The following is a 20,016-nucleotide window of genomic DNA, read 5'->3' as shown; positions in this document are numbered from 1 at the left end:
GCGGCGGGGGCGGCCCGGCACGGCGGGTTCCCGGGGCTGGGCTGGCCGCCCCGTGTCCCGCTGTGGGGCTGGCCCAGCTATAGGGACCCATATTGTCCCCGTATCCTTCCCAGGGGCTGCCCCATAGCCTTCCTAGGGGGTTGCCCCAGCTACAGGGAGCTGTGCTGGCCCCACACCCTTCCCAGGGGCTGCCCCAGCTGTAGTGACCCGGACTGCACCCGTATTGCACCCGCCAGGCTGCCCCACATCCTACTTGTGGGGCTTCCCCCATCTGCAGGGACCCGGGGTGCACCCGTCTGCCACCCCCGGGCCACCCCCGGCCGTAGGGACCTGCATCGTGGCCGTGGGGCCACCCCCGGCTGTAGGGGCTCGGGGCTGCCCCTGCGTCCTCCCCAAAGATGGTTAAACACCCCTCTTCTACGGGGTGTTTAACACCCCATGAAAATGGGGAGAAAGCTCTGCCATGATTTCCGTGCCTGCTGCCGTGGATATTGTCACTTCCTTTATTCCACGGTATGGATTTCACTGCAGTGCCTGATCGGGCTTAGGCAGCAGTGTGGGTTATTTTTTAAAAACAATTCAGTAAAAAGATGTTTTTGATTTCTCTTAAGCAATATATCTGGGGGGAAGGGAGGATAGGAGATCCTCCAGCATCACATTCAGTCTTCTGAAGGTGTAGCTTTGTATGGATCAGGTGCTGCAGGATCCCTGTGTTATCAGTGAGCTTTGTGATGGACCAGGTTCATGGTAAACACGTGCAGGGAAGCCTGGCAGGTAGTAAAACCTCAGATGAACATCCTGCCCAAGCAACTACTGTTCTCGTTCAGGATTCAGAAAAATCAACTCTTTTTTTGCAGTGAGCAAGAGGCAGGAGAACACAGTTAGATACAAGATAGACCTCCCGCTTTCCTTGCAGCCTCCCACGGCTGCCAGCGGCTCTCTGCCTTGATCCAGCTCGGTTTGAGCTGATGTGCAGGTAGGGGTGACTGCATGTGTAAATTAACCACATGGGTGGGGAAACTAACTGCTGGTTGGGAAACAGAGAAATCATCTTAATTAAAAATCAGAATTTACGTCTTAGCTTTTCCCTAGAATCTTGTTTTGCAGGAGAAACAACTTCCAGAGTTCTCCCATTGTCAAAGAAAAATCATGGTTTTTCCTAGTGTACTAAAACAATGTGGACACTCAGTCTGATTGAAAGAAGTAAATTGCTGAATTATCACTGCCCCTCAACTGTGAGATTTATCATTCTTCACATCTTTTGAACATGCAAACTCATGGATAGAACAGGTGGAGATTAACTGGGTATTACTAATTGCTAATCACAAAGGCTGTCAGGGTAAAATTAGAAAGGGAATGTTTGTAGCAACCCAACCCCTCTTGCTTAGTGCTTCCAGTATTTGTTTTCAAGTTTTTGTGGGCAGAGCCTTGAAGCAGGTTTTTTCTTTGCTGGAACAAGCTGGTGGGGGTTTTTTTCTGATTTTTATTAGCAAAATACTACTGACCCAGAAGATGGGAATGCTAACATACACCTAGCACAGGCTAAATCCAATTAGTGTGTCTTGAGCTAAGAAGAAGCCAATTACTGTATGTGGCAATTCACTGTCATTGAAACTGGTTTCTGCTTGGTCTGTGACCTGTGAGGATAAGAGGGATTGATGCTGCCTCGGTCTGAGCCCTGCTCTACCAAAGGCTCCTGCACCCAGACGGATGCTCATGCGGGGACTGGCTGTCATGATGCCGCTTGTGAGGGATGCCCTGGGACGGGGCAGGGTGGTCTCAGCCTGGACAGCAAGTATTTTTTTGCTGAATGCATCTGGGATATCAAGATGGTCTTGTCTAGCCTGGACCTGGGGTTGCAGCTGGGACATAGAAGCTGCTGTTCCCAGAGAGTTCCTCAGCCTATGGAAAGACCACTTCAAGCTTTACATTAAGTCAGGCTGGTCTAGTTAAGTTTGGGCTGCCTGTGACTGCAGTTATCTTGGTCTAAACATACAGTCCCACCAGCTGGCTGTACAAACTTCAATATGAAGGTGTTTGCATTCACCAGTCTAGAGATTGGAATCTCTGGAAAATAGGGGAGTCAAGAGCAGAGGAGGTGTAAGGCGCTAGAAGAATTATAGGCAGTAGCTCCATCTCTGTTGTGGCCTCACCAAGCTTGGATATTTTTAAAGCTCACCTGCAAGGTCCCAGTAACCTCACCTCAGAAGCTGGCTCTGCTCTAAGCAAAAGGTTTGACAAGGGAGCTCCAGATGTCCCCTCCTCTGAGGTTTTTCCTCTTATTCTAAATTAAGTTAAGCTGTAGGTAATGTGTTATCAGCACCTTATCCCATATATGCAACAAGCAGAAACTTCTATGGATTCCCAGTAATGCTGTATCTCCACACCCACAGGTTGTGTCTCAGCAGCAGGTGCCCGAGATGCTGATGTGATGCTCACTGCTGCTGGCTGTAGTGGGAGCCGTGCTTGTCCACAGGGCTATGGGGAAACTGCAGAGTAAAATCAGCTTCAGCACCTCCAAATATAGGTAAAACAACCCCAGATGATCATGTCTTAAGTTAATAAACCAGCTATGGGAGTGAATAGAGAACAGCACATGAATATAGCAAGCACGTGGTTTTAGTTTCATTATTGAATGTATTAGTCAGATTTTCATTTTCGACCCTCGCTTCTAAAGTCTGCTCAGCTTTTTCAGGGGACTGAAATTCAAAATGTAGCCGAGCATGTAAATGTGTCTGGTGGTCGTGCTCTGTGATGGCTAAGGCAGAGCTCTGAAGGCTAACAGCTCCAGGGGCGGCTGTTTGGCCCAAATATCCAAACCGCTTCATTGTCTCTTCAGAGACTGTCATCAGCTTTCATCAGCAAGATGAAATAATTTGGTATCTGGCAGCAAGGTGGGAGATCAGCTGAGAGCAGAGGGTGGCAGCAGGGGGGACTCGACATGCTTGGCAAGGCTGGTGTCAGAGCAAAGGAGAGCAGCAGAGCCTGAAAGGTGTTAGTGGAAGTGGGGGCTGGTAAGATCAACATTTCTTTTCTTCTTTGCACCAGTGTGCAGTGAATAAACAGCTAAATATTTAGCAGCTCTAGAGGTGGAATAGGTTGACTGTCTCATCTAGTCCAGGAGATGCATTTGTCCATGTACAGCTTCTCTTTGGCTTTCTAAAGGCAGACGTTGTCACTCTCCAGACCAGCCAGTGGTGCGATCTCCCAGACCTCGGTCTCATTGGGGAACAGCACCCTGACTTTGCCTTACAGCGCCCTGCAGCTCCCGCCGCTGTCTCTCTGCCTGCTGCAGGGCCGATAGCTCCGTGGAAGGGACAGGACCTGTTCAAGCCATTCAGCAACACGGCCCCACGCACACTGATGCCGTCACTTCTGTGGCTGCTCTCAAACCAGACCTCTGTGTGTCAGGAGGAAGGGATAAGGTGAGGTACCCCCTGCCACGGGGCACAAAGGACAGTCACAGGCAGGAAAACGTATTGACAGGTTAGGAAAATAAGGTTTAAATGTGAGTTTTAAACATTTCTGTGATTGGTAACAACTTTGTCAGTTCCTGAATTTAGAAAGAGGAGCTTAGAGTGAGAGCACACATTGAAGCACACTGAATCAAATTTTATAACCTTCTCCAGAGCTCAGATCACATCAAACGCTCTCACCCAGGTTTGGAGTCACTGGACTGGCCCTTCTCTTATGTTACCTGGCAATAGACCTGGGGTCTATAGACAGTTGCATATACTGTAGGAGCTCAAAACCAGAAGAACCCATTCCCTCTCCGAGCTTGGACTGTGCATGGGTCTCAGTAAAACATATGCAAGAAAGTGCGTAATCCTCCTTCAGTAGCTGCCACTGCTGATTGCCTCTCCATGCTCCTCTGCAGAGTGTGGCTGTTTGCTGCTGGAGATCCGGGGCTGTGCTGCGGCGGTTCATCGGGCACAAGCGGGAGGTCACCAAGGTGAGCACAAACTGATTGAGTGAGGTGGGGTCTTGTGCACTGCTACCTGTCAGAAGCTGGGGAACCAGTAATGATGGAGCGATGGTTTGTCACCCACAGAGGGCTCGCTTTGCTCCGTCAGAAGGAGGGACCAGAATGCCTTAGGTTTTTCCCAAGGTCCCAACTGATACTTTACTGTCCAGGGAAGCAGCACAGAGTGGTTGCATCCAGACTAAACAGGGCTCCAGGAGGCTTGGACATGTGCTTATTTTCCCCTCCAAGAGACTGTGTAGCAAAAACTCAGGATGAATTACTAGGTTAAGTTCTTGATTCAGAGATGCTGTTCACTTTTCTTCAGGTCTCATTCCGGTAGTCTCGTCATTATTCTACAAATCAGCCATGCCTGGGAACAGCGGGGCTTTAATTTTCCTTCTGGCATCCTGATTATAAAGCCAAAACCACTATTTGGAGAGCAAACGTGCAGGGGTGTATACATGCGTGCGTGGCCGGTGTACCTCTGGCGGGGGACAGCCCCAGTGGGTCCCCTGTGCTGTGGGTATTGGGGGGACAAAGGGGGCTTGGTTAATCCTGATGCTCAAAGCAACTGTGCACTGGGCTCTTTGGGGTTTTTATGGAAGTTTGTCCCACAAAATTAATAGTTTCTGAGAACAAGATCCAAGAACACCCATCCACCATCCAGCTCTGTGGTTCTGAGAGGACATGGGTCCTGCTAGCAGGTCACACACTGTAGGTGCCTGACATTCCCCACCATGACATGCACGGCCACAATACAGGCTGCAGCAATCGCACTCAGGCTGAGCAGTTTTTCCCAGTTCCGCTGCATCGGGGTTTGCCTGTGGCCAGGATCCGGCAGAGCAGAGGTGAGCAGGAGTCACAGCGTGAGCGTCAGGCAATCCGGCATGTGCATATGCAGCATGGACAAAACAGAGTTTGAAGGTCAGGCTCTCCCCAGTCACGTTTCTGCACATCTTGGGCTTTGACACGACAGCAGGAGTGTTGTGCTCTCCCTGCGCACAGCTGGGCTGGGTGAGGAGGCTAACCGGCTTCTCCCATCTTGTCCTTGGCAGGTCACCTCTGCCCTTGACTCAAACAGAGTCTTCAGTGCATCCCGGGACAAGACGGTGATGATGTGGGAGCTTCATGGGACTTCAGGGCCAAGCCAGCACTTCCCAGGACATGACCTGGTTGTTACTGGACTGGCTGTGAGCCCAGGTGAGGGACAACATGCTCCCATTCCCCAGGGATTTCCTGATGACTTTTCATGACTTTTTTTATGTTAACTTGTGGTTGCAGATGGCTCCCAGCTGTGCACGGGTTCACGAGACAACACCGTGTGCAAGTGGGACACAGAGACCGGAGAGTGTCTGGGCAGAACTGCTATCTCCAGGAATCTGGTAGGAGCCGGTGGTTCCTTGCATCCTATCATGGCATCTCGCTGCCTACTCGGTTATTTCGCACATGAAGCCGTGTAGAGTGAATTTGCGCTGAGCTTGGTGCTACAGGAAGCCCTTGAGGCACTGCACAGGTTGCCTATGCACCTGGGGAGACCAAAGCTTGAGGCTGGTTACTCCTTCCTCCAGGTAACAACAAATCCAGGAGCACAAAGATATCAAGAGACATACGGCAAGTTACTAATGCTCTAACTCAGAGCTGTTAGGAAGCACATTGTGCAGTGGGGGCATTCCCTTCTGTACCAGCCCAGCAGTGGAGCTGGTATGGATACCATCTTCTGGTGCCCATGGCAACCCTGTTCCCATGGCTCTGTGTCCTGTTGGCACCTCCTTGCCTGCAAATAACCCCCAGTAACCACCTGGTAGGGGAGCAGCACTGGTGGGAAGCAGAAGAAGCTTAATCCAGTGTTTCCTGCTCACAACCCAGCACGAGTGTTGTCCCTCAAACAGGGTTCGTCTACCCAGTATGCAAGCCAATAAGACAGAGTTGAGGTATTTTTAAATTAATTTCATTGATCCACGTGAATGGGTGCCCATCTCAAGACAGCACACCTTTGTCTCAAAAATTCCCACTTTTATGTACTTAAGTAATACATATTATTATTTCCCTGAATTATTGGTTCTTTCTTCTTCGTCTCTCATGTAAATTAGTGCGCAGACTCTATCTTCTTCCTTCATTGTCTTCTTTTGAGTAGGTGGTATCATTTGAGTAGATGGTCAATGAGTCAGTGGTCGTGCTCTCGCCCTGTAGGAATTACCTTTTACCTACTTCTTCCATAATCTTGGCAGTTCCAAGTGGTTCTTCAAGGTTTGTTGATCAGACCTCAATCTATTATCTTTTCTGACATAAACATTCTACCTATCTACAAAGCCCCATTGTCTAATAGTTTATTCCTAAACCCTAAATCATGTCTAGTTATTGTTTCCCTACTTTAAATATTAACTGATGGGGGAGGGGCTGTACACAGGACTTTAACAGCTCCCTGGTTATTTCAATCATATTATACATATTAATTGATAACATGAGGAGGGAGAGTATGGGAGCTCCGTGGCTGCGTATCTGCAGGTGGACACCAGCCTGGGCTGCACGCAGAGGTGGGCTTCTGCTCATCCTTTCCTCTCCACAGGTCACACATCTGTGCTGGGTTCCTGGGGAGCCTTACGTCATCCAGACCTCAGAGGATAAAACAATCAGGTAAATTCTATGTGTGGCCACAGAGAAGGGAGTTACAGCTTTGGGCATGTGAGGATTATGGAAGAGGCCAGTGCACAAGGGACTGTTCCTTTGGTTGGTTGTCATGACCGCCTGGTCTCCCGTACCCCACTGGGGTGGCTAGAAGCCACCTTCCAGCTCACCTGGGTCTGGGAGCGTGGTTTCTTGCCAGGGGAGGACAGTATGGGGACACCCATGGCTGTAAGCAGCACTGGGTGGTGACTGCAGGTAAAAAGGATAATTTATAAAAAAGAAAGCACAGCTGCTCTGGCTAGAGGTTGATCCACAACAGATAAATGCAAGGATGCAGTGAGAGCTTTGGGAATTTGGCTTGCTGGTGGGAAGGAGGGGAACTGCCCCATGAGGGATGGCAGCAAGGGCAAAGCGTGAGGGTGCAGCGAGGGTGTGCGGGAGGGAATGGACGGAAGCCCATCATGGCAATGAAGCATCAGAGTCCCCCTTCCCCACTCCTTTTCCTTCCAGGATCTGGGACAGCCGGGAGCTGCAGGTGGCACACACGTTTCCAGCCAAGCGGCACATTCAGACGTGCTGTGACGTGAGCCAGGACGGGCGGTACTGCCTCAGCAGCAGCAGCGGCTCCGCTGGGGAGGGGGGCGAGGCGACCGTGAGTTTGCTGGGCAGCAATTCCTGCTTTTTCTGGGTTTTTTTCTCCAGTTTTCACAGCATGGGGCGGCAGGCAGCAGATCAGTGTTCCAAGGATCTGCTTGCTCCCACTGAGTTGGCCTTATGCTGGTGTTCCCCAGCCAGGGCCAGAGCTTAGTGTCTTCCTGCCTGTCCCTTTGGTAAGTCTTCTACTCAGAGAATATCTGAGCAGATATTCTTCCCAATTAAAGCACTGGGATTTTGTTTCAGTAACGGCATCCAGGAGCACAAAGTTCTTGCAGAAAGCCTGTAAAGGACCCCTTGCTCAAGGTGTTTCCAAACCAGGGATTCAGTCCTGCAGGTTCTCAGCCCTGTGTGTGAGCATCAAGAGGATGAGACCATCCCATCCTAGGGAGAGCAGGGCTGAGGACGGGAGCAGGCTGGAGCCATCATTATCTGCCCGCACAGTCTTAGCCCATCAGCTCTAATAGGTGTGGGCATGTGCTGAAATAGTCACAGATGGTGAAAATCCTTTGGTGTTTGAAGTTCTCCAGGACTGCGAGCACAAGCAGGGGACAAAGGCAGTAGAAATTGTACTCTGAGGATTGGTGAGGAGCTCTTTATCCAAACCCATCTTCCTTTCTTTGTAAAACAGCTCCGTGTTGGCGAGTGACAGTAACAGAGCCTGAGCTTTAAATGCTGCCTGTTGCCTTGCAGCTGTGGGACCTACGGCAGACAAGGAACCAAGTGTGCGAGTACAAAGGGCATTTCCAGACCACGACCTCGTGCGTTTTCCTTCCATGGGACCCAGCTCTCACCCCCAGGATTGCCACATCCTCCTATGACAGCACAGTGAAGGTCTGGGACCAAGAAACTAGAGGTAGGGAAGGGTCCTGCCCACTCAGCGTGCTTTACCCTGGGATAACAAAACTGCTTCCTTTGTTTTTGTCTCCCAGTGGTAATGGGCACAATGAAGCCTGAAATGTCTGGGGTTTACTCTAATCCAGCTGCACGGCAGGGTGGAGATATGCCCCAGATCAAACTCAGGGGCTTCTGCTTGCTCTCCAGCGGAGGGTGTTTGGATGCGTAACTTGGAGGTGATGGGTGTCCTTCCTAAACTAAAAGGAAGTAATGACAAGATGGTTTTTAAAGATATGTCCAAGTTCAGCAATGAAAGGACAAATGATAAAAATAAAAAAGAACAGAGGAACTCCAGGGCTTTCCGCAGATACAAGTGGAAAGTTTTAAAGAATAGAAGTTGTGCTGGAGGATAGAGGGCTGGTCAGCAGCTGCCCTCACTTTGATCATCTCTTGAAAGGGAATCGTGGGCATTTTGGGGTTAACCCCGCTTGCCGGAGTACTTGGTGAAGGCTGAGTCCTCACCTAGCTGGACACAAAGGCTATTTACCTGCCAAGCCCTGCCAGAGCAGCAGGCTTGTTAGTAATGCCTTCTGCAGAAGGCAAAGACCTCTTGGGAAGCAGTTCAGGTTCACAGATGGGCACCAAAAGCAGTAGAACTCATCAGCATTAGACACTCCCTGCGGCTAAGCACCTCTCCAAATGCACTTATTTAACGCGGGATGAAAATAGAAACCTGATGATCTCCCACAGAAAAGCTCTCATCTTCTGTTTCACTTACCTCTTCTTTCACCCTGGTGCCTGCGCATGCCAAGATGGCTGCAGGGTTGGCAGCAGCTTTGTTTTGATCCTGTTGCGTTCACAACTGGGTAACCTCCGCAGCGGTCAGCCTTAATTCAGCTGCTCTTGGAAGGGTGTAAGTCACCACGAGAGGCAGTTGCCACACACAGCTCTGTTAGAAGCTCAGCATGGGGTTGGTATCTCTACACAAATACTGCTTCAGGGTACTGCTGATGCGGTGCTAGATACTGTAGATCTTCTTTCCCTTTTGGAGGCTTCTCAAAACTGCATGTTGAGTGTAGCACAGACCCTAGGAAAAAATTTTCTGGACCATAAGCCATTTGGGAGAAAAAGACATGTTGCGAATGCCTCCATGCAAGCCCTGCAGCTCTGTCCAGTGGGGTCTGTCTGTCCATCTATCCCTGCTTCCTCTCCAGGGAAGGGGGAGAGCCTGACCTCAGCCTGGATCCCTGTTAGCTGGCCACTGCCTAACTGGCCAATGCAGACATCCTCCGTGGAGCTTACAGGGGTGGAGGGTCCTGATGCCTTTGGATGTGGGGATCCGGGACAGTGAGGGGTGCAGCTCACCTGCCTCAGGTGAGCAGATGGACACACATGGGCAGAGCCAGGAAGTGGGAGGGAAGCGCGATCATGTCTCATCTCAGCAAACCAAGTGTCCCGAGTGACTTCGTTCTTCCCTCCGCAGCCTGCCTGGCCACCTTGTGCCTCGACGGATCGGGACCGCTGGCCTCGCTGGCCGCCTGCGACAGCTCCACGCTGCTTTGTGCCAGTTTTAACTCAGGAATTCACGTACTCCAGCTGAGTGACTGTGCAGACCTGGCGCTGGCAGAGGTGGCAGTGTTTTGACCACAGTAACCTTTCCAGCAGAGACTGCCCTGCGAGGGGATGGGATTCACCGAGAGCCTCCCCTGACTGCAAGCACCAGAAGACCTTGCACCTGTGGAGCCGTGATGTGTGATCAGTGGGGCAGGGGGATGTATTGGTTTCAGTTTGGGGGTTGGTGCAGGAAGGCACTAGACCTGTCTAGAAGAAAAGCCAAATCATGGATGCATTCAGGCCCAGTTCTCACACCTGAGCAAGCCTCATGCATTTAATTTACAAGACCTCCATGCAGGCTAGCTGCACATGATGGGGGCTAAGGGAACAGGAGATGAGCTGAGAAGCTAAGGAACAGCACTGAAGGGTGCCAGGGCACAGGGCAGGGAATGCTTGGCCTCCTTCCCCTTGCTCCAGTTGAGTGGAGCTGAAGACGGTGTGACAGAAACACTGCACTGGGATTTATATCCCAGGAACAATGTGAGTGTAAACACAGAACATTCACTGCTGTCTAAAATTTCATCCCAAGCCAACTGGAAAGGTGGGAGCCTGCTGGGTGACTGCTGGGACAGGATTGTCCCATGAATGGCAACCTGATGAGAAACACCCAGGGGGAGGGTTGTCGTGGCTGCAGGGCTGGGAGCCCCCTGCACCGCTGCCAGGCTCAGACAGTCCCTTTAGCTGACACTTTATGAGATGCTTAAGAACCAGCTTGAGCACACATAGCTGGGTACCTCTAGGCTTATACAAGAGACTGCAATTAAATATTTTTCTGTTAGTTGCTGGCCTCTCATCCCATAGGATTTTCCCTGGGAGTAAATAAGAGCTAGCACCCAGCATGTAGCATATGCCACCACACTACTTGGAAAGGAGGAGAAAGCCCACAACACTCTGCTAGAAGTAACTTGTGAGTGGGTTTTTTTTTGTTTTTCTTAAACACGATCTCCAACTGCACTGCAAGCGTTCAGAACAGAATTGTGTTCACTCCCAAGGAGCACAGACAGCTGCTCTCCAGCTGGCAACAGGGAAAGGAATGGGTCTTCTCTTTTCTCCTGAAGGTTTTTTACGATAGCAGACAGAAATCAAACTATGTTGTGAAATATCTGTAATTTCTCCATTCCTTAGTCAGACCCAGGGGCTAGTGTGCACATTCAGAACATGTTTTGATTTTCCAGAACACAAAAATTGCAAAACCTCAATTTAAAGAATAAACAACAAATAAGAAAGCTCCCCACAGTGTAAGTTAGAACAAGACAATCCTACACTGAAATAGCCTTCTTCATATTATCCCAGGTGACACACAGCAAAAACTCAACCAGGAGATGCCTACATGGATTTGAAACACCTGGTTCACAAGATCACAAGACCTAGCTCAATGAGCTAGGACATGAAAAGGTACATGGAAAAGAAAAATTTCTCTGGCCTTCAACATCTACTGTGAGTGAATACAAAGGGGATGCTGACCTCCACATTCAGAAACTACCTTTGCAGAGGCCGGGGAAGCAGGGTACCATGTTCCTCTAACTCTGACAGCTAGTTATTCTTTCTTTAAATGCAAATCAAATTTGAAGCCACAGACTCCTGCCAAGGGATCCTGGAAAATGGAAGGTAAGAAGGGTATTGACAGAGGCTAAACACCACACCAAAGACGAGGTGTTGTGTGGCTACCTACAAGTGTTTGAAAAAGACTGGAGAAAATCTGGGAGCCTAACTTGGAAGGGAAGGTGAATGCAGATGGATCATCTCCAAATTACAGCAGACAGCAGTATCTGCAGTATAAAAACAGTCCTAAGAAGTGGAAAAACATCACCCAAGATTTGACTCCAGCTAAGCCCTGGCAAACTCAGGTGCTTCAAAACCACCTCAACCCAAGACCAGCCAGTGACTACAGCTGCCATAATGCCTGTTGCAGTAGCCGATTCCTTTTTTTTCTTTAATATAAAAAAAGCAAGTCTTAGTTCAAAGCCATTAACGTCTCTGTTCCAGTTCATCGGCAGCACCTCTGAGCTACTCCGCTGTCCACAACTTGAAGGTTCTGTCATAGGAGCAGGTCGCTATCAGCTGGCCGTCAAGGGAGATATCCAGTCCCATCACCTTTCCCTCGTGACCAGCCAGCGTTTTCAAAGGGGACCAGCCGGGGTGAGTCCAGATCTTTGCAGTGTTGTCGTAAGCGCCCGTGAGCAGGAAGTTACCATGATTGGCTGCAGTAGAGGATGAGGAAAAAAAGGGAGAAGCGAGATTTGCAAATAAAACCATGACAGATCTTCTACCGCTAACTAGTACAGGCCTTCTTGACCTGAAGATGTGTTTTTGAGTTGCTCCATCCCCTGCCACCTCAGCTCAGGAGAGGCAGGGACAAGGAACATCAGATAGAAGGTACTTACGTTCAAATTTCACCCCGGTCACCAGGTTCTGATGGGCTGGAATGGTGTAGATGCACTTCCTCTGGCGGAGGTCCCATACCTTGCAAGTATTGTCACCACTGCCAGTTGCAACATGGTATCTGCCCAAGGGTGGAGGAAGAACATGTTGTGGGGAGCTGGAGTTTGTACTGAGCTCCCACATAAAGCATGCAAGTTATTTTCTTACCCGTTTGGGGAGAAGTTAACCCCGTAGATCTCCTTCAGGTGGCCTTCTAGAAACATGATACAGCGTCCCGTGCGCAAGTCCCACACCCGGCCAAAAGCATCCAGTCCACTAGGAAGAGAGAACCCAAGCAATACCCATCAAAGGCTTCAGCAACTGCCAGAGTACGCTCAGCCTCACCAGCAGAAATCACTGGGGCACTTGGCATCAGTCAGCAACAAAACCTTGATACCATTTCACATCCAGTCCTGATGCAAAGCAAACTCACCCAGTCCCAGCGAGAGACCCATCCGTGTGAAAGGCAATGTCATAGACCCCTTTGCTGTGCCCCTCCTGATGGAGAATCTCTTCCTGAGCTTCCAAGTCCCACAAGCGCCATGAGTGATCATAGCTGTAAAAACAAAGTATTTGTCCAACTAAATGTATCTCCAAGGAGAATAACAGGATATTTCACTAACTCTGTGGGCATTTTATTTCCAGCTGGAGACCAATAGGGTCTCACATGACGGGCAGAGAAAGGAATCCCAATGACTAGCTGTTATTTACATTGCAACAGCCCAGCTGTTGTCAAGAATCATAGAATGGTTTGGGTTGGAAGGGACCTTAAAAGATCATGTAGTTCCAACCTCCCTGCCGTGGGCAGGGACACCTTCCACTAGACCAGGTTGCTCAAAGCCCCATCCAACCTGGCCTTGAACACTTCCAGGTATGGGGCATCCACAACTTCTCTGGGCAACCTGTTCTGGTGCCTTACCACCTTCACAGTGAAGATTTTTTTTCCTAATATCTGATTTAAATTCACCCAATCTATATCTACCCTCTTGCAGTTTAAAACTGTTACCCCTCATCCTATCACTACACTCCCTGTTAAAGAGTGCCTCCCCATCTTTCCTGTAGGCCCCTTTAGGTACTGGAAGGCTGCTATAAGGTCTCCCTGGAGCCTTCTCTTCTCCAGGCTGAACAACCCCAACTCTCTCAGCCTGTCTTCATAGGAGAGGTGTTCCAGCTCTCTGATCACTTTTGTGGCCCTCCTCTGGACTCACTCCAACAGGTCCATGTCCTTCTTATATTCGGGGCCCCAGATCTGAATGCAGTACTCTAGGTGGGGTCTCACCAGAGGGTAGTAGAGGGAGAATCACCTCCCTCGACCTGCTGGTCATGCTTCTTTTGACACAGTCCAGAATGTGATTAGCCTTCTGGGCTGCGAGTGCACATTGCTGGCTCATATTCAGTTTTTCATCCACTAACATCTCCAAGTCCTTCTCCACAGGGCTGCTCTCAACCCACTCATCACCCAGCCTGTATTTGTGCTTGAGGCCAATGCTTGCCTGCACTGGGCTCCTCTCTGGACAAGTAATGGTACCCACTGGGCTACCAGCTAGACAGCTAATGGTAATATCTTAAAGTAAATAACTACATCTCCATACCAGGTAGTACCCAGGAACCTCCCAGACGGGTGCCACATTACACGTGCCACTCTCATGCTGTGTCCTTCAATATCTGCCACTGGTTCATCACTGAAAAACAGAAACAAAAATCATCAGACACTGGTCAGAGGTGGCTGGCTCTCGCTGGGCCTTTACAAACATTATGATCACAGCAAAAGATCTGCTAATTAAATGCAAGCCAGACAGGAACATCAGAGTTTTAACTAATGACTCTGAATTCTGCCTTTTGTTCACACAAAAGGGCTAAAGCCCCAGGTGAAACCCCTTTCTCCACACTCATGTTGGTTATAAAGTTCTCTTGGAATAATAATAATTATTATTATTATTCCTGAAAATTAACAAGGCCCTTGTCATTAGCACTTTGAAAGCACAGAAAGAAAACTACCTGAATTGCAGGGAGTTTTACTGTGACTACACAGAACACATCCTGAACTACAGCAAATCCTGCTATTCTGAAGAACTGCAAGGAGGCAGGATAGAGTGAGTATTTATTCTCCCAGAATTACAGGCAGCAGATCAGTAGCCTTCAGCAGAAGACCTGAACAGCATTTAGTTTCTTTCCAACTGGCTAACTAAAGGATGTGGTCACATGAGACCAATAAGCAACCTGTCCCTTTGCACAGATATGCTTCTGCAATTAGAAACAGTGACTTTCAGCTAAGGATAAACAACTGTGGATCTCAGAGCTGCCTGCCTCTTCCTGAGGTGCACTGCAGGGCTCCAGTTTTCAAACACAGCCGATGCTAGGGCTTGGTATTTACACTGTTCTCTTCTTCACAAGCTTGAGATAGATGCTGTGCATCTTCCAAAACTACACTGTGCAATGACAGAGCCACTTGTTTTTATTACAGGCTGAAGCTTTTGTGCATGGTCACGTATATGGTTAGCCCCTCTCCAAATACTGGTGCTTTCCAATAACTCAAAAGTTCATTTCTTAATATCCAAGAGGGGAAATTTTCCCCTAAATGAAAGGTTAGAATAAAACAATCTCCAAATCTTCCATCCATCACCCAAAGCAGTTGACCAATGCCTAGCAGCAATTCTGACTTAACTCTTTTCAGACAATTTCCCCTCACCTTCATTCCCCTAATCAGGGTGATCTCTTTTCCTGCTGAAGAAGGTGGCACATACTGAGGCCAGGAATTGCACTGGTATAACTACAAGAAAAGGTTATATTTGCAGGAGGATGGTAAATGTCCAATGTTTAGTAACACAAAATAAATCCCAAAACAACAATGCTGCAGCTGTGCATGTCTGGTATCATTCTGACCTTTCAAGACTCCAGAGTTTGACAGAACCATCAGCTGCACACGAGGCCAGATTAACGTCCTTCTTGTCTAGGGAGACAGTGGCTTTGGGATGGAAGACTATTGCTCCTACATTGGTGTTATGTCCTTAAGAGAAAGGAAAATCAAAATTCATAATCTGCCACGTGATCTGGGCCAATTCTTCAGAAAAGCAGCATTTCTTTGTTACTAATTAGTCAGGTACCAGTGAACACTTTCACTGTGTCCTCCCATGTTGGGTGAAGTTGTATTGTAACTACCAGATGTATCTGTCCTGCAAACAGGTAAACTGCACTTCCAGTAGCACCCACTGAAGAGTATCAAACACCAAGGTTTGTAACCCTCAAAATGTAGTGAAAATTCAACATATGAATCAAGAGATTTGACGTCACATTTGTATTTAGTCAAAGTTGTGACCACTGTTCAAAGAATCTCACTGCTGTTAAGTGACCTGGCCAAAAATGCTGATATTTGGCTCAAAATAATGCAAACCAGGTTTTGAAACAAAACAAAACACCATTCAGAAACAACAAACTTGGGTCTTAGCTCTAAGAGAAAGGCCAGGACCTCCTCTTGATTATCTGGCATATGCACATGCTCCACAAGCCTGACTAATGCTCTCAATAGGATAAAATCTGCCCAAAGAATACTACATTTTGAGTCACAAAGTAATTCAGATATGGGAACTCAATGCAGAGAGGAACAAAAGAACTAAGCAAAGAGTCTTGGTGAAAGTTGCTCTCTACCTCGTAAGGTGTGAACAAGGTTGCAGTCAGGCACGGACCAGAGCTTGCACAATCCGCTCCTGTTGAAGACAAGAAATAGGTGTCAGTGTAGACAGGAACGTCAAAGAACAGATCAAACGCAGAGCTGCAAAACCACCCTGGGGTGTTCTGCAATGGCTAAAATACCAATACACTTTGGGCAACCAGCCATAGGAACTAACGGACTCAGACTGAAATCTCTGCTAAGCTCTAAAATGAAGCAAAGAGAGAGTTCAGAATAGGAAGAAAAAACATTTCTCAACCCTCATGATTCACAAGCCTCTAACAACATCTCTCTCCTTCACTTCTGCTGTGCTCTCCCAGCCCCTAAAGCAACTGCTGTAAAAGAAAACTTACCAACAGGCAGTAGCAAGGAGTTTGGAATTGGGGCTGAAATGGCAGTAGGACAGTGGGCGATCGTCTCCAATCTGACTGCAGAAGTTATTCAAAGACTGTAACCAAATACAAGGAAAACAATAAATGAATAAAGTACAAACAATCTAAAGAAAGCCCCAGCCAAAGACTGAGGTGAAGGAGGCAAATGTACACAGGAGGAGGCAGATGCCTTTGGAAAGTCACTTTCAAAGGGAGGAGTTGCCTCGGAGCCACCCTGCTTTGCAACTGTGGTTTTGACAGAGAACTTACTGTAGTTTTGGCCTCCTTCTACAACTCATCCAATGAATGCAACCCGACAGACTAGGGCAGGCAGCGTGGTGCGCTTAGGGGAGAAACAAATCTTCTGGCAGCTAATGCCTCTGGGTGTAAACAGGATTAGAGTGGCAGCACACTGTGTGCTTGAGCCTCTCTGTTCGGTTAAGCTGGGAATTTGACTTAGCATGCTGGAACAGTGCATCTCAGAGTCATCTAAAACATGTTTTGCATTACTGCATTGGTGGTTATTTGCCTTGGTTTTATGCACTAGCGACCATTGTACAGGAAGAGGAAAGTCAGCAGTCCCTTCCTAGCCAGCTAAACCTGTGACAAAACCAGGAATAAATTCCTTTAGCTTCACAGGCAAGTGGCAAGGCAATGCAGGGATGTCTCTTTATCCCTCTGCCATGCAAGGCAACAACTAAAGTACGTTTCTCTGAATCACTGAAGAAAGAGTTAGAACGTGCTTTATGGATACCACCAGGAAAGAGAGAAAAAGCAGAGCTTTCCAACAGATGACAGTGCAGAGAACTACATGCACCTGGACAGCAGCTCCGGGCAGCTGATCTCTTTGGAGGATCAGCAAAAAGTTGTAAAAACAGCAGCTGAGCAGCTGCTCAACCTACTCGCAGGGATTTGTGTAGCTCCTGCCTCTGTGATGTCCTGGTTGCCTCTGGAATCTCTTTGAGCAGCCGGGCTTCTTCTAGCCGCTTCACTGCCCTGTGAAGAGGAAAGGTGGAGTAACAAGCCCCTACATTTTCCCTGCCCTGATGCCAGAAACAGGCCTTTCCCCCCCTTTTCTCCCAAACTGGGCTAATGCTACAGTCAGTCACCAACAACTTAAGCCCTAAGCTCACTGGACTTATCTACCAGTGTATGTCCCCCATTCCTTTGATCTCAAATTTCCTGCACTACCTGCAGTGGGATTAGTTGCTGGATTTTACAAAAGGTTTCATCTGCCTCCTTCATTTGTACTGTTTTGTCTCACCTGGGGAGTGAGTAGTTAGCAAGCCACAGCCTCGCTGTTTTCAGACTGCGTGGTCCTTCGTGGTACCAGGTTTGCTGATACTGTAAGAAAAAGAACAAACCGAAGTAAAAGCTACTGGAATACTGCTCTTCCATTCAGTTACCTTAGATGACCTCCTCTTAGTACATAAGTGCCACCACAGCATCTGCTCTTAAATCTTGCTGTGTTAAGGCCTCTTTTTAATGGCATTTTGCATAACTATAAGCCCTAGAAAAAGGGATTCAGAGAGACCAAACTCTCTGCCTTATAGATCAGATCCTGACATGCTGCCATTTCACTTGAGAATATTCCAGTTGAACACTAACTCATTTTTACTTGATAACATACAGCTCCCTCCTTCCCAGTAAAAAGAAAGCCCAGAGCTGCAGAAATTGTCCTTATTTCTTAAAATAACCCACAAAAATAATAAGGAAAAAATGGACTCAGAAAAAGATGGGAGAAGCAGAAAGAAAGAAGAATCAAAGGCAGAAACAGATGCAGTAGCAGGAACTTATTTTTTTCTTCCCAAGTAGGAAGACAAACAACAATAAAGGACTTACTATACTAAGTAACAGTACAAACGTCCGAGCTCCTGTTTTATATGCTGTCTGCAGCATGGAATTTGGCCTGCAGTACAAGCCAGACTTAATGCTCCTGACTTAGATAATACATTGCCATAGTTTTGCTAAAACAGGCAACACAGAAGGCACATGAAGGGATGACATGAGAATCCACAGACTGACCAAAACCAGGAGTCCTGGACATAGCAGAGACCATCAAAGTAAGGTATCTTGAAGGGTGTCATACATATCTCCCTCAGCCCTTAGAGAACAAGAGAGACCATTACCTCTTCTTTGGACTTTTTAGACCTGTCGTCATCTTTCCTGGTCTTTTTTAATGCATCTGTGCCAACCACCGAAAGGATATTTCTTAATCTGGAAAGAAACACATTAAGTCGTATTCACTCAGTGAATTCTCAGCTAACCTAACACATCACTGTCAGCCATTCTTTCTTTGTTAGCATTCTTGCTGCATTGTAATGAAGCACCACTGACCGCCAGCACTCATTGCACCCCAACTACAAGGAAAATGTCAGGAATTTGATAAACTGAGGGCTCCCAGTTTGCAACACTCAGGGCAGACACAGCACCTCTCCCTCCTTTCTGCAGGACCTTCTCCAAAGAGCGTGATGGGCTCCCCAAGTGCTCGCAAACAGGCTTTCACTTCAGAGTCATCAGTGGACACGTTGATTTGCCGGGCTCTCTTCCTGCGCTCAAACTCAGCCAGCACTTCCGCCTGCCGCTCACTCATATGGTCTTCAAGATCAAAGACCTCACCTGAACAAAAAATGAAACTGTTAGATTGAAAACAACAATTGGATGAGAGATCCCTCTCAAACAGGAAGATCTAACAAAAGAGCCAACAGTCCAGTCACCAGTCTCACGTTTTTTACTTTAAATTATGCTCAAAGTTGATCAGAGACTTTTGAAAGTGTCACATTCCAGAGCAAGACAGAAAAAAAAAAAGGTGGTTAAACATTCTCACCGCTGCTTATGTTGATGTTGCCAGCCTCGATTGCAGCTTTCATCCCCTCTTTTCCCAGCAGCCCTGATTCTCCTTTTGCCAGACGCTCCCTTTCCTTCTCCTCCAGACTGCCATAAAAGATGGGGGCTCTCTTGGGTGGAGGAGCATCGCTCTCTTCTGCGGGCTTGCTCTTTGTGGCCTAGAAGGTAAAGGCAGAATTTTAAGTGTCTTTTGGCTAAAAAGAAGACAACAAACAGCTTGGCTGCGCAAGAAAGCGCTGCTCTGCTGGAGAAAGTTTGTACATACATCACGAAAAGACCTGAAATTGTATGTGAGGTGTGAATCTTGGACAGTGAGGCTATGCCCCAAGTGCAAAGATCAAAAGTAAAATGCCACAGTAAACACTTTGCTTAAACTAGACTGTGTTCTCTTTTGTTCCTTTCTTATCTGCTTGGACCTCATTTTTAAGGCTCTCGGGGGTTTTTTTGGGGGGTTGTTGGTTTTTTTAATGTTTAAAAAAAAAACAAAAACTTTAGAAGATGAAGCTTTTCCTAATCTTGCTGAACAAGCCCCAGAAAAGGCACGAGCAATACCGCTGGCCAGCACTCGGTGCCCTTGCTGGAAAGCTGAGGGAGATGGAAGGCAAACAGGCCCTTCCTCCCAGGAGAGAAGCGTTACAACAGACCTTCCAAGAAAAATTAAAGAATTCTGGAAAAAGGCGGGGAAACACCGTAAACGCTCCGGTCGCGGCCCTCTGAATGGCTCCGGTGTCACCGACAGCAGGGGGGTGCCTCCCCACGCCGGGACCTCTCCGCCACGGCAACCTCCACACGCCCAAAAGCAAACGCGAGCCCCCGGGTCGGCCTGCAGCCTCTCCCCACTCCTCCGGGCCGGTACCACCCCCGTCCAGGTAACGGGGCCCGGAGACGTCCCCCCCTCCCAGACGCCCACCTCCGCAGGCGCGGGAGCCCGCACGGCGGGCCGGGCGCCGCCGCGCGCCGCTGGTGCCCGCGTGGAGGCCATGACGGCCGCGCACCGGGAGGGGAAACGAGGCCAG

General features: G+C 48.5%; 3 protein-coding genes across 3 annotated transcripts in view; 1 reads left to right on the top strand and 2 right to left on the bottom strand.

The window, feature by feature from the left end:
• BSPRY (B-box and SPRY domain containing) overlaps positions 1-336 on the bottom strand; it is a 9,911-nt gene extending 9,575 nt beyond the window's left edge. Inside the window, exon 1 of the mRNA XM_010571147.1 lies at positions 331-336. Coding sequence (XP_010569449.1) covers positions 331-336 — 6 coding nt within the window. The remainder of the gene's footprint in view (positions 1-330) is intronic.
• A 2,144-nt stretch (positions 337-2,480) lies between these two features.
• WDR31 (WD repeat domain 31) lies at positions 2,481-9,995 on the top strand. The gene is made up of 9 exons (XM_010571071.1): positions 2,481-2,527; positions 3,296-3,425; positions 3,878-3,952; positions 5,020-5,164; positions 5,246-5,346; positions 6,531-6,598; positions 7,100-7,241; positions 7,937-8,099; positions 9,564-9,995. The coding sequence occupies exons 1-9, from the start codon at positions 2,481-2,483 to the stop codon at positions 9,722-9,724; spliced, it is 1,032 nt and encodes a 343-aa protein (XP_010569373.1). The 3' UTR covers positions 9,725-9,995.
• Positions 9,996-10,754: 759 nt separating this feature from the next.
• On the bottom strand, positions 10,755-19,982 carry PRPF4 (pre-mRNA processing factor 4). The gene is made up of 14 exons (XM_010571070.1): positions 19,911-19,982; positions 18,981-19,158; positions 18,586-18,772; positions 18,283-18,370; positions 17,418-17,497; positions 17,056-17,149; positions 16,136-16,230; positions 15,761-15,819; positions 14,999-15,122; positions 13,708-13,797; positions 12,549-12,671; positions 12,284-12,391; positions 12,079-12,197; positions 10,755-11,895 (listed from the first exon to the last, which is right to left on the bottom strand). The coding sequence occupies exons 1-14, from the start codon at positions 19,980-19,982 to the stop codon at positions 11,702-11,704; spliced, it is 1,611 nt and encodes a 536-aa protein (XP_010569372.1). The 3' UTR covers positions 10,755-11,701.
• Positions 19,983-20,016: the final 34 nt, after the last annotated feature.

The sequence above is a fragment of the Haliaeetus leucocephalus genome, unplaced genomic scaffold, assembly GCF_000737465.1.
Source record: "Haliaeetus leucocephalus isolate CR32 unplaced genomic scaffold, Haliaeetus_leucocephalus-4.0 Scaffold306, whole genome shotgun sequence".
Taxonomy (NCBI): Eukaryota; Metazoa; Chordata; class Aves; order Accipitriformes; family Accipitridae; genus Haliaeetus; species Haliaeetus leucocephalus.
Note: the sequence above shows the minus strand (reverse complement) of the source record. Positions and strands in the feature narration are given on the sequence as shown.

Bases quoted from the DNA above. Each gene is read 5' to 3' on its own strand.
- WDR31 (XM_010571071.1), top strand. From the start codon at position 2,481: ATGGGGAAACTGCAGAGTAAAATCAGCTTCAGCACCTCCAAATATAG. The intron at 3,426-3,877 runs GTGAGGTACCCC...GCTCCTCTGCAG, and splicing joins TGTCAGGAGGAAGGGATAAG to AGTGTGGCTGTTTGCTGCTG. The intron at 3,953-5,019 runs GTGAGCACAAAC...TGTCCTTGGCAG, and splicing joins ACAAGCGGGAGGTCACCAAG to GTCACCTCTGCCCTTGACTC.
- PRPF4 (XM_010571070.1), bottom strand. From the start codon at position 19,982: ATGGCCTCCACGCGGGCACCAGCGGCGCGCGGCGGCGCCCGGCCCGCC. The intron at 19,159-19,910 runs GTGGGCGTCTGG...TTTACCTTCTAG, and splicing joins GGGCTCCCGCGCCTGCGGAG to GCCACAAAGAGCAAGCCCGC. The intron at 11,896-12,078 runs GTAAGTACCTTC...CCTCTACTGCAG, and splicing joins GACCGGGGTGAAATTTGAAC to CCAATCATGGTAACTTCCTG.